The sequence below is a fragment of the Myxocyprinus asiaticus genome, chromosome 35, assembly GCF_019703515.2.
Source record: "Myxocyprinus asiaticus isolate MX2 ecotype Aquarium Trade chromosome 35, UBuf_Myxa_2, whole genome shotgun sequence".
In the NCBI taxonomy this organism is placed as follows: Eukaryota; Metazoa; Chordata; class Actinopteri; order Cypriniformes; family Catostomidae; genus Myxocyprinus; species Myxocyprinus asiaticus.
Genome location: NC_059378.1, coordinates 39,112,303 through 39,128,617, shown reverse-complemented (window position 1 = coordinate 39,128,617; position 16,315 = coordinate 39,112,303). Strand labels below are relative to the sequence as shown.

At 38.3% G+C, this 16,315-nt stretch overlaps 1 protein-coding gene across 3 annotated transcripts in view; it reads right to left on the bottom strand.

The window, feature by feature from the left end:
• Window positions 1–817: 817 nt before the first annotated feature.
• Window positions 818–16,315, bottom strand: part of LOC127426032 (intermediate filament family orphan 2-like) — a 49,419-nt gene continuing 33,921 nt past the window's right edge. The window contains exons 4-10 of one of the 3 annotated variants that reach the window (XR_007894732.1): window positions 14,332–14,502; window positions 12,615–12,754; window positions 9,295–9,481; window positions 8,736–8,834; window positions 7,283–7,407; window positions 3,334–6,982; window positions 818–3,159 (exon numbers count right to left, since the gene is read on the bottom strand). Coding sequence is in view for 2 of the 3 variants with exons in the window: in XM_051672481.1 (XP_051528441.1) it covers window positions 6,877–6,982; window positions 7,283–7,407; window positions 8,736–8,834; window positions 9,295–9,481; window positions 12,615–12,754; window positions 14,332–14,502 (828 nt within the window). In the remaining variant the exon portion in view is untranslated. Of the gene's footprint in view, window positions 6,983–7,282; window positions 7,408–8,735; window positions 8,835–9,294; window positions 9,482–12,614; window positions 12,755–14,331; window positions 14,503–16,315 lie in introns of all 3 variants that reach the window. The other 2 variants (XM_051672481.1, XM_051672482.1) reach the window with 2 other exon arrangements.

Here is a 16,315-nt window from a genome sequence, read left to right as displayed (position 1 = left end):
TGTTCTGCACGCACAAGACGATATTTTGAGCACACAAAAAATGTTCTGCACGCGCAAGACGATATTTTGAGCACACAAAAAATGTTCTGCACGCGCAAGACGATATTTTGAGCGCACAAAAACATTTCTGCACGCGCAAGACGATATTTTGAGCGCACAAAAAATGTTCTGCACGCACAAGACGATATTTTGAGCACACAAAAAATGTTCTGCACGCGCAAGACGATATTTTGAGCGCACAAAAAATTTTCTGCACGCGCAAGATGATATTTTGAGTGCACAAAAAAATGTTCTGCACTTGCAAGATGATATTTTGAGTGCACAAAAAATGTTCTGCATGCGCAAGATGATATTTTGAGTGCACAAAAAATGTTCTGCATGCGCAAGATGATATTTTGAGTGCACAAAAAATTTTCTGCACCCAATATGATATTTTGAGCACACAAAAGTTATTTTTCACGCACTTGAACTCAGTTTTGTAATTCATTTTGAGCAAATGAAAATCAATTTTGTGCTTGAATAAAGTTTATTTGAATGTGAATTTGCTCAGAATTCTTAAATTTTGCTTCCTCCTCCTACCCACTCTGCATGCAAAATATCATCTTGCGCATCCAGAACATTTTTGGTGCGCTTAAAATATAATTTTGTGCACGCAGAATTGTGGCACAAATATAACTCCACAAGAACCTGACAAATCAGCAGCATGTTTTAATATCAAGTGGTTTGATCTTCAGCGACTTCTGCTGGTGAAGAGTGGAAGTATAGGCTGGAATATTTGCAAAAAACACTTATCAATTACGAGCCAAATAAACAGAGACCCAAAAGAACAAATAATTTTTTATTGTTTTTTGACCCCAGCACCAATTACATTTATTATTTTGAAACATACACCAAGAGCTCACACACCAAATTCAAAGGTATACTCATATGAAGCATAAACAAACGTTTTAACAAAGACCAAACATAAATCTAATGTATAATTATATTTCCAAATAACAAAACATTTATATTATAATAGCAAAAAATAAAACCAAGACTGAGGATATGAGAAGGATACAGTCCACCTAACTTTCATACTCACAAATTAAAAGTAGGCTTTCTGTAAGACTGGCTGATGCTGGTTTAATGACTTGTTTTAAGTGTCATTTGATGATAGGGGGTCTAATGGACTTCATTAGGAATTCAATACTAAACATTTAGGAATTCAAAAACAATTGTTTAATTGTGCAGTGTCATTATGTAGTCAGCTTGGCATTTGGGCAAAACCCGACCTTTGTCCAAATTAAGTCATACGTTTAAAATAAAAGCGTTCAATAATGCATCATGATTAAGAATGAAGTCAACTGAAATTCTGTTGCGTTAGAAATGCTGATGTGTGTCCCAATGGAGCACAAAAATTACATTCTCTACAGCTCATCTGTGATTTTGTACATTCAGTTATAAAGGCATCTTAATGTGTTAAGCTAATGCAATGTATTTATGTTCACAGACAAACTTCTACACGCATGATACTATTAAAGACTCCATCAGGGCAGCTGCATGATTTATAGAAATCTGCCCTTGCCATTTTGTGCTTTAAAATGACAAAAAAAAAAAATATGACAGCAGTGTCACTTGCCCCATTTTGTTCTTTCAGAGTTTCTTTCAAATACATAACTGAATTAAATTGGAAAACATGTGATGCGCTATGCACTTTTTCCATTTTAGAATTTGTGTTAAGCATGGTTTTGTGTGACATACAGCTTTTTTGCGGCATGTATAAAGTTATCTTGCGGTGAACTCACACCTTCTGTACACTGCTGTGCCCTTTTTTCATGCATTTGTTTAAAAATCATAAAATGTATCTTGAGATGAAACATATGACACATGTTGTGGGTTCAGATTCAAAGAGGACAAAAAATTAGCTTGATTTTCAATAAACAACCAAAATACACCTTCAACTCTATTAGTCCATGTTTCATTTTCCAGGGGAAAGCATCCATATAAGCCCTGACTACCCTGAATATAATATATATATATATATATAAATTAAAATAAAATTCAAATGCCAGTTTTTTTTTCATATCCATGATATGATCTCCTGACGACTTAATTTATATGAAATCGTCATTGTGAGTGACAATTAGCTCTAAAATAAACAATAATAATTCTGAACATGTTTCCTGCCCACCACCTTATCTGATATATATATATATATATATATAAACCTCTGCTACCATATTTTGAGTTTATAATTAAATCACCAATCACTAATCATTTCAAATTTCCCCAAATATCTGATTAATATGCTTAAAATAATATGTATAAACAAAATATTTTTTGACCCAAGAACATACAACATAAAAATTCAAAATAGAAATAGCCAAATGACACCAAGCAAGACAAACAAAAAGGCCACATAGGTTGAGCATACCAACACAAGTCATATTTATAGATACAGTACATCCAAGAAAACAGCCCTCGAATCTGTATGGAACAGTGCCCTTGCTCGCCATAATGGGCTAAAATGCAACTTGTCACATTCCAGTCCAGTCCAGTCTATCCTACTCTTTTGTACTTTATCTCTGCATACATTTATTAAATTGATAGCATTCTGTTCCAAAACCTAGTGAGCTGCCTTACATCCTACATAGGCAGCTAACTTCTACACTTCTAACACCCGGACGCGACCGATGTCGACGCAGTGCATCAGACACAGAACGGGATGTCCAGCGCGACGGTCGCATCTAGTGTTGACTGCTTCATTGATTACACTGGGAGCGATGTGGTTTTGACGCGACGAGTCGCGCTGCTCGCGTCCGATGTAGACAGGGTGAAAAGCAACGTTCTAACCTTCAGTGCGTTGTTTTGGAAAGCTCTACATAAGTAGTCACTTCGCTTTCCCCACAAATTGCAAATCACAAGTGAATGCATTAGAGTCAGCATTTTGCTAAGCTAACTACACAATACTCTGTTAAGCTTAAAAATAATAGCCCATAAATAAGGTTGTATGCTCATCTGCAAGACGTTTCCTCACGGATGTCAATAAAACATTCAGCAGATGTTTTTGAGACCTTTATGAATACCCTGATAGCACACGTACATCACCCAGATGTCTATTTGATGTGTGTTTACGTCTGGAAGACATATTTTTTGGTTGTTTGCTCATCTGGAATACACCTATAAGATGTTTCCTCTCAGATGTCAGTAAGACATTCAGCAGATGTCTTTGAGATGTTTATGATTAAGAATGTTTACCCTAATAGCACACGTACATCACCCAGATGTCTATTTGATGTCTGCGTTTACATCTGGAAGACATATTATTTGGTTGTTTGCTCATCTGGAATACACCTATAAGACGTTTCCTCTCAGTTGTCAATAAAACATTCAGCAGATGTCTTTGAGACGTTTATGAATACCCTAATAGCACACATACATCACCTAGACGTCTATTTGATATCTGTGTTTACATCTGGAAGACATATTTTTTGGTTGTTTGCTCATCTGGAATACACCTATAAGGCGTTTCCTCTCAGATGTCAATAAGACATTCAGCAGATGTCTTTGAGACGTTTATGATTTAGAATGTTTGTAAATCTGATCTTTTTAAGATGTTTAGCAGATGTTAATTAGATTGTGATGCATTCAAGATGAAAAGATCTAAAACAGACATCTCAGAGATGTATGTGTGCTATCTAGGTACCCTGATAGCACATGTACATAACCTAGACGTCTATTTGATATCTGTGTTTACATCTGGAAGATGTATTTTTTTGGTTGTTTGCTCATCTGGAATATACCAATAAGGCGTTTCCTCTCGGATGTCAATACGACATTCATCAGATGTCTTTGAGACGTTTATGATTTAGAATGTTTGTAAATCTGATCTTTTTAAGATGTTTAGCAGATATTCATTAGAATGCAATGCTTTCAGATGAAATGCTCTTAGACATCTCAGAGATGCACGTGTGCTATCTGGGATGTAGTGCTGCCTTACACTTTGGCTTAAACAAGGTGCCATATGAGGCAACATATTTAAGATGTCGCTTTTCAGAACAACCTTTGTGTCGGGAACATGCCTATGATGTCTAAAATGGTGCTGCTGTAAGCAGCTCACTAAGTTTTGGGGTAAAAAAAATATTGAGATTGAGTTTCAGGTACACCCAACACATAAACAAAACCTCCACCCAAAAACTCCTCCAACAGAGACTATACAGATTAGCGATCAAGTAAGTTCCCATACTGTCCCATCAAAAACCAAGGTATTGTTCTTGAGTGCAAGTTTAAAAAGTAGTGAAAAGTAGTAAGGCCATCCAAAATGAGCTTGCAACGTATATAGGCACATATAACTCTTTAAAATTTGAGATATTGACATGTGTAACCCTTGAAAAAGGTTTAAACATCATTGGTAGCCACTCAAAACGATGGGGCACTGTTCCACAGATTTTGCCATTAAGTGCATAACTATTGTGCCTCATCAACACTTTAAAACACATAACATATGAAATCACCTGCATAGCAAACTAAGGCAATTAATAAACACAGGTCACAGAGTTTTGAAATAAGGCCGACTGATTGCATAGAACCTGCGTATCACTTGTTGTGTCCACATTCATATCTGGGTTTGCTTTTATAACGAGAGGCTTAAAAAGGCAAAAACTCTACAGCAGAAAGCAGCTGATTTTTTTAAATAGTTTTTATAAAAAGAGAGAGAAAAAGAAAATGTGGTTTAAGTCAGTATTTGGTCTAACACATTAAAAAACTTATCTGATAGAATAAGATTTCAATCTTGTGTTTCACTCAAATAACATAAAACAAACATTTCTTTTTTTTTGTTGTTTTGTTTTCGACAAAATGTGATGTGTATGCTAGGGTGAACAGACGCCCTGATAAATTCAGGAGAGTCTCAATTTTACGAGCTATTTACGATTTGTCCAGATAATTAGTCTTAGCTAGTTTGACTGCTATAAATAAACACTTTAAACGGATGGTCATTTGGTCCTCACGGAGCCCCTTAGAGCAGTAGTTCTCAACCTTTTTCACTCCAAGGCTCCCCATTGTCAGAGAAAATATTCAAAGGCCCCCAATGTAGGCTATTAGATATTCATATTATAAGATACATCTATTATAAGATATTTCCTCAGATACTTCTACTGTAATGATGACAAAGCTTGTTTTTCAAATTTATTTTAATGTAAAAAACTACGTGTGAATAGATTAAAACAATTAATCATGATACATTTTGTGATTCCAGAAATGTCTAGAACTGTATGTTCTTCATAAAAATCAAGCTGTAAAAGGGAGTTTTTTTTTTTTTTGTTTGTTTGTTTGCATTTTCAGTAAGTTGAATTATAATAATTATATAAAAATTATAATAATCTACCTTATTTTAAATAATTTAAGGGATCTTCAGTCCCCCCTGGAAGTGTGCTGAGGCCCCCTAAAGGGTCCCGATCGCCTGGTTAAGAACCACTGCCTTAGAGGACAGGGAGGGAATTTATCTTCTGAAATAGTTTTGCATTCCCTCACAATTGTTTGGTGTTCCCTTTCAGTTGTTTTGGGTTTCCTTGCTATAGCTGTATCCATCCCTGATGAAAATTAACCATGGTTTTACTACAGTAACCATAGATGAACTATAGCATTTGTGGTAAAACCATAGTAACCACAAAATTGACAAGGGTTTTACTACAACAACTACAGATCAACTGTGGTATTTGTAGTAAAACCATAACCACACATTTTCTATGGTTTTACTACAGTAATTTTATTATAACTATGATATTCAAAATAATAATGCAGGAAAAACCCAAACTATTGTGATAGATATGACTGTGCCTGGGTTTACGGTAGTCCTGTTTGCTAGAGTGGTTACAGTAGATTCCGATCCCACGCTCCCTTTATAAATGGCGTGGCAATAGTGTTGTAGTAATGGCGGCATACACACTGAATAGACAACACCGGATAGTTGGCAGTTCGTAGCGACAATTGATGCCTGGGGGGGAAGAACAGTTATCATAGCTGCAGCCGGAAGCTGGCATATGTCACTGTTTTAAATTGTCATTCTATATGAGTGTCTGTTGCCTTTAAGTACAGATTTTTTCTGTATTATTACTATGGTTTTTACCATGAATATCATGGTATCACTGTTAGGGACTGCAAAATATCGCTTAGGAACACAAAACGTATCGCGAGGGAACGCAAAACTTATCGTGAGGGAACGCAAATCTTACTGTGAGGGAATGCAAAATATCGCTTAGGAACATAAAACTTATTGCAAGGAAATGCAAAACTTACTGTGAGGGAACGCAAACAATTTCGATGAAACGCAAAGTTATTGAGAGGGAACACAAACTATTTAGAGGGAACACAAAACTTATTGTGAGAGAATGCAAAATGTATTGCTAGGGAACACAAACTATTGCAAAGAAATGCAAAATTTATTGTGAGGGAATGCAAACTATTATAAAGAATAGAAAAACTATTTCAGAAAATACATTAAATTCCTTCCCTGTCACCTAAGGTGCTCTCTGAAGGTCACCCTAGTGTACTCTGTGATGTATGTTGTCGATGATGGTTGGGATAGTTTTGATTCATAGTTACGCTGCCTTGTGACATTAGCATTGAGCACTGCACAGCGGTGGCACCTTGTAGCACATCAGTATCACTGTCTAGCACACATGAAGCACAAAAACAACTCTCATGAGCTCCGCCTCAGTCTGACACAGAGACATTAAAGCACCTACAGGATTTTCAGTTTATGGAGCTTTTTTGGGCCCTGTCCCTTAGATATCAATGGACTGGAACCGCTGAACACCATTGATCGAATGCTGCGAGGCCCGAGGGCTGATTGGAGCACAGTGGGGAAAGGAGAGGCGGGGCCAGGCTGGGCAGGTTTCAGCTGATTGACCCATCCGTCTCTCCGTCCTTGTCCAACTCTTCTTTTATCTCGTCAGTGTTCCCTGAGTCACTGCTCGCGGTGGAGCTGAAGGAAGGAGAATTTCTGAAAGGAGAAGAGACAACATTTTCAAAGCCAAATCAAGGACGATCTAAACATATTTGATTTTTATATTTGGGATTGAGATTTCATGGTGGGAGGGACCAAGCAAGGGTCCCTTTCGAGGTTGTGGCCAATTTGGTCAAAAACATAGATTCTCATAGAAAATACTGTATGTTATTTATCGCTTGTTGCAATAAACAGTAGAAGTTTTAGATCTAACTAGTTGTTACTAGCAAACACCCTTTAATGAAGCTGTATTAATTAGTTCCGTGAATCATCTGAAAGGTTGAGCTGGGAAATCACCTGCCACCCTTTATCATTCTCCTGCATGTCTCCATCTGAACGTCCAGTCCTCGTTTCATACTGCACATCTCCATATACTCATGCAGGTGTCTATTCATGTCACTCTTAGCTGTGGCCAACTCCATCTGCAGAAGAGACAGAGAGAAATATATATATATATATATATATATATATATATATATACACACACACACACACACACAGTATGAGCCAAAACATTATGACCACCTGCCTAATATGCTGTTGGTCCTCCACATGCCACCAAAACAACACCGACCCACTGAGGCATGGACTCTGCAAGGCCCCTGAAAGTGTCCTGAGGTATCTGGCACCAAGACATTAGCAGCAGAGTCTTCAAGTCCAGTAAGTTGCAAGGTGGAACTCCCATGGATCGGACTTGTTGGTCCAGCACATCCCACAGATGCTCAATTGGATTGAGATCTGGGGAATTTGGGGGTCAGGTCAACACCTTGAACTCTTCATCATGTTCCTCAAACCATTTCCGAACAATGTGTGCACTGTCCTGCTGAAAGAGGCCACTGCCAGCTGGAAATACCATTGCCATGAAGGGGTGTACCTGGTCTGCAACGATGTTTAGGTAGGTGGCATGTGTCAAACTGATGTCCATATGAATGGCCTGACCCAGGGTTTCCCAGCAGAGCATTGCTCAGAGCATCACACTCCCTCCACCGACTTGTCATCTTCCCACAGTGCATTCTGGTGCCATCACTTCCGGAGGTAACCGGCACACACGTACACGGCCGTCCATGTGATGTAAAAGAAAATAGGACTCATTGGACCAGGCAACCTTTTTTCATTGTTCCAAGGTTCAGTTCTGACACTCACGTTCCCATTGTAGGCGATTTCGGTGGTGGACAGGGGTCATCATGGGCACTCTGACCTGTCTGCGGCTACGCAGACCCATATGCAGCAAGGTGCGATGCACTGTGTGTTGTGACACATTCCTCCTGTAACCATCATTACAATTTTCTGTGACTTGTGCCACAGTAGACTGTTTGAACCAGACGGGATAGCCTTCATTGCCCTCGCGCATCGATGAGCCTTGTGCGCCCAACACCCTGTCACCAGTTTGTGGTTTGTCCGTCCTCGGACCACTGTCGGTATCACCACTGCTGACTAGGAGCACCCCACAAGCACTTCCATTTCAGAGATGCTCTGACCCAGTCGTCTGGCCATAACAATTTGGTCCTTGTCAAAGTCACTCCTGCCCATTTCTCCTGCATTCAACACGTTGACTACGAGAACTGATTGTTCGCTTACCATCTAATCTACCCAGACCTTGACATGTGGCCTTGTTAGAGATGATCAATGTTATTCGCTTCACCTGTGAGTGGTCATAATGGTTTGACTCATTGGTGTATATATGTATACAGTATACTGTATATACAAAAGATGTTCCAGCTAATAAAAACAAAGTCAAGCTGATTCTAACCTCAATTTGTCCGATTGTCTTCTGGTATTCCTGCTCTCTGTTCTTGAAAAGAGATTCTGTCTCATCTATAAGACTCCCCAAACTGCCATCCTGAGAGCTCTGACACAGAGAAGAACAGGGTTATTTGAATCATTTTCATTCAGTTATATTATTTCACTAATTCTATTCTTCTATATATATTCCATATATAATTTTATATATGGATGTTTCTTCAACTTTGGGCACTTTCATGTCCCAGGGGTTGATTTTTATCAAAACAAAGAGATTGGAAACTTTTTTGTAAGCCTTTATTGTTTAGCCTATTTTTGGTACTTAATGTTCAAATTTTAACTTTTTTAGCCTTGTCCCGGACCCAGACTTTCAATATTTAACTACTGAAATCCATTATAAAAATACTTGCAGTGGGCTACTAAGAATTGGTGAGAAATGTCCCATGTTGTCATGAAAAGAATGTTACAATGCAAAAATGTTTATAGTCCTAATGGTCTTCTTCTTATTTGGTGATCTTTGATGTATAGTGTTTTTGACCAAGTAGTGCTCAGAAATACTACAAACTCACAGGATCGTTTGCGTCCCCATTGCAGTCTAAAGCACCGTTGTCGTTAAGTGCACAGGGCACGTTGTAGTTTGTGAAATCCTCCCATAGCAACAGCGTATCGTCATTCTCTTCCCACGTCAAACTGTCACAGTCATCATCGATATCGAATGTCTCCCGCCTAGCAACAAATGAGTTATCTGAACAATGTCTGCATGTGAGGGCAAAGAAAGGGACAGAGAGAAAGCACGCAGTGAAGACAATCACAGACGGACACCACAAGATGAGAGAAGACGAGAGACAAATAAAGAGCAAAAGAGCGAACAAGGATGCAAACTAAAGGTTTAATCCAGAAGTGACAATCTCATACTCAATTAATCAAAGATGATGACTAAACTGATAAATAGAGTTTTCAGTTTTAAGGGAATAATTTACTCAAAATGAAAACTCTGTCAACTTTACTGCATGTCGTTTCAAACATGTATGACATTCTTACTTCCGTGGAACAAAATAGGAGTTCAGTGGAATGTTTACACTACTTTCTTTTCCATACAACGAGAGCACACAGTGACCAAAAAGGTCAAAAAACACCATAGAAGTACATACAAATAGTCCATATGAAATTTAAGTCATTATTCACCTGCAAGAACCTATGGCATTTGACGTCAAAAACATCAGACGCAGATTTGTGAGCTGTGGTGGAGGGGAAGATTTTCATTGAATAATGACAAATTGCGGTCTGTTCCTCTCACAAATATGACTTCAGAAGACTTGGAGTATAGCACACAAGTCATATAGACTATGGCACACACAAAAATAAATAGCTTTTACTAAGAAATGTATGATAGCATTTGTGGCATAATGTTGATTACACTGAAATTAATCGACTCATTCCTCCATTTCTTAAAAAAAAAGCAAAAAAAAGCAAAACTCGATGTTACATTGAGGCACTTACAATGGAAGTGAATGTGGCCAATTTCTGGAGGGTTTAAAAGCAGAAATGTGAAGCTTATCATTTTATAAAAGCATTTGCATTTATTCTTCTGTTAAAACTTGTGTATTATTTGAGCTGTAAAGTTGTTTAAGGGTTTGTTGACATTACATTGTCATGGTAACGAAGTTGTAAAATTGGCTGTAACTTTACACAAATTATTTGTAAGCAAATTTTATCACATTAAAATCATATTTACACCCATATCCTTTATGTCTTCTGGTTATACTTTTGAAAAAGTGAGTATTTTAACATTAAAAAATGGACCCCCATTTACTTTCATTGTAAGTGCCTCACTGGAACCCAGATTTATTTATTTTTTTTCTCCCCAGTATGGAATGCCCAATTCCCAAAGCGCTCTAAGTCCTCGTGGTGGCGTAGTGACTCACCTCAATCTGGGTGGTGGAGGACGAATCTCAGTTGCCTCCGCGTCGGAGACTGTCAATCCACGCATCTTATCACGTGGCTTGTTGAGCGTGTTACCGCGGAGACATAGCACATGTGGAGGCTTCATGGCATCCACGCACAACTCACCACGTGCCCCACCAAGAGCAAACCACATTATAGCGACCACGAGGAGGTTACCCCATGTGACTCTACCCTCCTTAGCAACCGGGCCAATTTGGTTTCTTGGGAGACCTGACTGGAGTCACTCAGCACGCCATGGATTAGAAATCGTGAACTCCAGGGGTGATAGGATTTTTGCTTTTTTAAATAAAAGGAGGGACGAGTCGAAATACATTTTTGTGGTAATCAACATTATGCCACAAATACTTTCGACTGAGCTTAACTTGTATTGAAACCCAGAATATTCCTTTAAGTACTACTTACTCAAACAATCATGAACAGATCTGAGGTTATTGGGAATACCCATAGGCCCTTGCGCTTGAATAATTTAAGCATGTTTGTTTGGTCAAAAGGAACTTATGTGGGCATTTAATTAGTTGTTATTAAGAATTTATAGAGATTTTAGCTATTTTTTATATTATTGAAATTGTTTTACTGTAAATAGATGTTTTGTGTAGTCACCATTAGGGTGATTAGGGTCCATTAGTGGTCAACTTGGATCCTGTTCAATCCATGATATTTTTCTTTGTGCATGTGAATATGCATAGCTGAAGTGCAGCTTTATGTACTCTTCTTTGGGGAATTAAGTTTCATGTTTGACCTCAATTATTTTTTCTTTAGAGACGAGTAAATTAAGTAGAAACAGTGATATAAATGTTCATTTGAAACAACTTGCTATTAGTTGCTAACTCTTATTCATGAGACATACATTTTTAAGTAAATAAAGTCGAATGAACTGATACATCTGTGTATATCTAACAAATATTTTCAAGTTGAATTTACTTAAAAAGTGTGATGCAAAAATGCTATGTATTTATTTTAAGTAAATCCAACATAAAAAAAATTCTGTGCACTTTTATGGTGTTTTGTTGTCTTTTTAGGAACGTGACAGTCGTGGTCACTGTGAACTCTGATTCTTCAAAAATGTACTTTATGTGTTGCACAAAAAAAAAAAAAAAAAAAGTATTTGGAACTACATGAATGAGTAAATAATTACATAATTTTCACCCATCACTACCTGCAATTCTTTGCATCACCACTTGGTGGACTCAGCGCACAGAAACTAAACAATCTCAATAGCATATCTGACTTTAGGCTGAAAGCTACATCTGCCTTTATAGGGATAGTTCACCCAAAATGAAAATTCTCTCATCATTTACTCACCCTCATGCCATCCCTGATGAGTATGACTTTCTTTCTTCAGCAGAACACAAACAAATATTTTTGGAAGAATATTTCAGCTCTGTAGGTCTATACAATGCAAGTGAATGGGTGCCAAATTTTTGAAGCTCCCAAAAGCACATAAAAGCAGCATAAAAGTAATCCATATGACTCCAGTGGATTAATTGTCTTCTAAAGTGAAACGCTAAGTGGGTGTAAGAAATAGATCAATGTTTAAAACTTTTTTTTACTAAAAATTCACGAGGGTCGAGGTCGCGCAGCCTCTCGCATGACATATGCACAAGTTCACGAGTGAAATACAAAAAACAGAGTAGCATATATATTCATACATACGTATGAATCCACTGGAGTCGTACTTTTATGATGACTATATGTGCTTTTTAGAGTTCAATTTTTTTGTACCCATCCACATTCGAATTTTATGGACAGCTGAGATATTCTTCTAAAAACCTTCATTTGTGTTCTGTGGAAGAAAGAAAGTCATTCACATCTAGGATGGCATGAAGGTGAGTAAATGATGCAAGCATCTTCATTTTTGGATGAACTATTCTTTTAAGGCCTGTGAGAGCTGTGTTTTCTGCTGTTAGTTGTTGTGGAGACTCACAGCTGGTTGAGCATGCGTTTCATCTCATCTGTGATGTTAAAGGGGACGTCGTCTTCTGAGGTGCTAGGATCTGCATCCATCTCAGAGCTTTCCTCATCAGATAACGGTTTCTTTTCCTTCTTTCTGCACACCACAGCCATCTGAGATACACAAATCCATAGAGACACTTTGAAAAAAGCCATGAACACAAACCGGATACAGCGTCCCTCGAATGTTACATGTTTCCCCGAAGTGAAATATAATAACCTTGTGTGCAGAGCAGAGAAAGATCTTGCATCAGCAGTATTTCTGTGTATATTTCAACTCAACTTTTATTTATAGAGCACTTTCAAAACCACAAGAATGGACCAAAGTGCTGTACAGAGATTCCCATTTCAACATCAAACACAATACATCCCATGACAACTAAAATACTTATACAAAGACATACAAAGAAAAACTTGGAAAATAAAAGCAAGTGCAAAGAGACAAATTTGCCTCATACACCATATATATTTGTGGGTCTGTACAGTATATTACAATTGTGTTACATTTCACTGATCAGTGTTCATTTACATTAAATAAAATATTAAACTCACAATTTTTTAAAGTTGGAAATCATTATGTTGGCTTGACAAACTTTTTAAAATCTATAAACAATGACCAAAAATTCTGACTACAACTTCTCTAAGAGCTTTCAAGCTAAATCCACCAAAATTGGTACAGACCCTCAGACTGTTCTGACTCAGGTTGCTGTATCTTTTCTAAATGATCAGACTTATGGTTTTCCTGTAGCAGACAATCAAAAATCTACAAAATCCCATAGCCTTACATTGACAGAACGTTCAATTCAGTTCAGTTTGAACGGTCAAAAATCTATCTATAACCTTCAATAAAAATAAAATTAAAAAAAAATGTAAAAAATAGTTTTAACTTTCAGAAAAGGCTTTGTCAAGCCAACACATCTTGACAAACTTTACCTATCTAGGCTTAGTTAGTTTTCTTTAATCACAACTTAGTGAACATAGGGGTGAAACTGTAATAATTTCACTACTTTGATGAATGTCACCGTTATGCCCCTGGTGCTGTACACTGACTTCTAAAATGAAAAACTTTTTTTACCGTTTGTTTCTTAATTTTTTTCATCTGCTTATCAAAATGTTTCAAACTAAACATGTTTTCTTTGGAATATTTTTTTAATTGTCACTTGGCAATCAATTTCTAGGTTTTGCCAAAGTCTGTAAATATAACCTGTTAGTATTTTGTAATATCCCTTTAACAAAAGCCAGTACCTTGATGACATCATCCTCCAGGAAGTGGCTCCATCATTTGAAGAAAACAACAGTATTAGCAATTGATTTGATGAGTTCTATGATGTTTGGTAGGTTTTAGTTGGTTTTTCTCACTCTAAAACATTTCATTCTTTTTGATAAAACTACAGAAATCAATATGATACTATCAGAATTTCAAAATATGATTAAAACAAATTTAAATCCCAAATCCCTCACTGAGCAATGGCTAACTTTAGCTCTTGTTTTCCAAGCTGTTAGGCATCCTGCAAATTTTCTTGCCGTTCTGTAAATAATCAGGTTATAGTTAATAAGGCCTGACCAGATCATATATGTGAAAGTCGTTTATAGAAATAAATACGATTACAACACAAATGTTACAAAAGAGTTCAGATACTAAATAACAATGACCTGTGGATGTTTGCATTTATTGTATGTGTGGTACTCACTCTGTCTGCTGGCGCTCTGGATGGACTGACGTTGAACATCTTGGACATGTCTTCTGAGTTCCGCTGCTGAGCTACGTCACACAGTTTGGCTGTGATGTCAATCCTCCTGCAGATGTCCATGTCCACCTTCATGGCCTTCTCCTGAATCTTTGAGTCCAGGTCGGACATTTGCTAAACAAAGATTAAACCCCAGTGTGAGCAAATAAAAAAATAAAAAAATCAACTCTATACAAACAATGGGTTTATGATGCTGGAAAGAAAATGTAATAACTGCAATATTATCAGATTCTTTCAGATGTGTTTGTCTTGGAGTCTTCAAGCCTGGATTATGAATATCAGTAGTTTTAAAACAGCAGTCGTCAGATGCTTTTCATTCCCATGCCTCTAAAAAAAAAGTAAAACCGAGAAATTTAATTCTCTTTAAAACCTCATTATTCCACAAGATCACTGCAAATCAATTTAAAGGAATGTTCTTGGTTCAATATATTTTTAGCTCTGTAGACAGCATTTGTGGCATATTGTCAAAAAAATAATTTCAACTCAGATCTCTATAAAGTATGCTATATACTATAAAATAAAGAGTCTTGAGAGTATAGCTTAAAGACTCAAACATTATACTGTATATGAGACTAGTGTGATAAAATTGCAAACATTTTTTTCAGGATCCCAGCACTCAGGATACTGTCACCTGTGTTCTTCCTTTGTTTTTGCCCTTGTGTGTCTTTTTCTCCCCCTGTGCTCTCTGTTGTGTCTTGGCCCCGCTCCTCATTTGCCTTGTCATCTAGTCAATTTTTAGTTCATCTGACCCACCTGCCCTTCTTGTTACCCTCCTTTTTTCCTGCCCTTTATATTCCCTTTATGAATATTACTAGTGCTATTCCATTTCTTTGTGTACCCTGGGTCTTGCTCTGTCTGTCGGTCACTAACTTCTGATTGTTTTTGTTTTTTTAGTGGTTTCTGTTTTGCTCCCTTAGTTTTTTGTCTCCGCCTTGGTCAAGTTCAGTTTTCTTTCTTGTTTTGCACAACCGTGGGTATGTTTATTTGTTCCTGCAGACAGTTACTCCAAACCATGGCTCTTTTTTTGCACCCAGCACCGGTCCGGCAGGGGTATGTCTCGAAAGACTTGTCCCTGGCCAGCAGGCTGCGTTATTGCCATCAGGGCTATCACCCTTTTGGGGTGTACGCCCAGTCACTCCTCGATACAGTCCAGGGGCTAGTTATAAGGCCAGCCTCATACAAATTTTTTCTCCCAATCACAGAGACTCAATGTCCTGGGTGACCAGAATAATTGGACCTTCTGGAGGTGGTCAACCACGTCTGCCAACTTAAAGAGACGGAGCTCCTACTGGGGGAATGGGACCCCATCTCTTACTATCCCACATCCCAAGGCTTTGTCAGTCCCTACTGCAGGGCTGGTGCCAGCTTGGCAAAGCTGGAGAAAGAGGGGATGCTCTACCTCTTCCTGGACAACACCTACCCTTGCTGCTGCTGCTCAGGAGATGCCTGTCTCTGTTGTCCCGATTCAAGATGGTCTCATCTTGGCAGCCTCTGCTCATAAAGCCTCAGTGTCCCAGAAAGCCCTGCTACGGTGATCCGCCCATAAGGAGGGAAGAGGAGGAGGAGGCATGGTGCTCAGACTTCATGTCAAGCTACAGCTCCCCTGAAGGCGCCTGCCCTTCACAGCCCTGGTGTGGTTTGACCCTCTCCCTATCCTGGTGCAGCCTGACCCTTTTTAAGCCCCAGTGCAGCCTGATCCTCTTCCTGCCCCAGTGTGGCCCTACATCATCCCTGCTCTGGAGCCATCCCCTTGGTTTCCCCTCCTACCCTCCCTTAGCTTGTTCCCTGTCTTCCTGCTTCATTGGCTCCCCTTTGGCCTGTCCTGTCAGAACCTCCCTGGTTTGTCCTGCTGGCACCCTCCCTGCCTTCCTGCTCCACCTTGCCTGTCCTGGACTGTTCCACCAGCCCCACCCTTGATTGTTTTGTC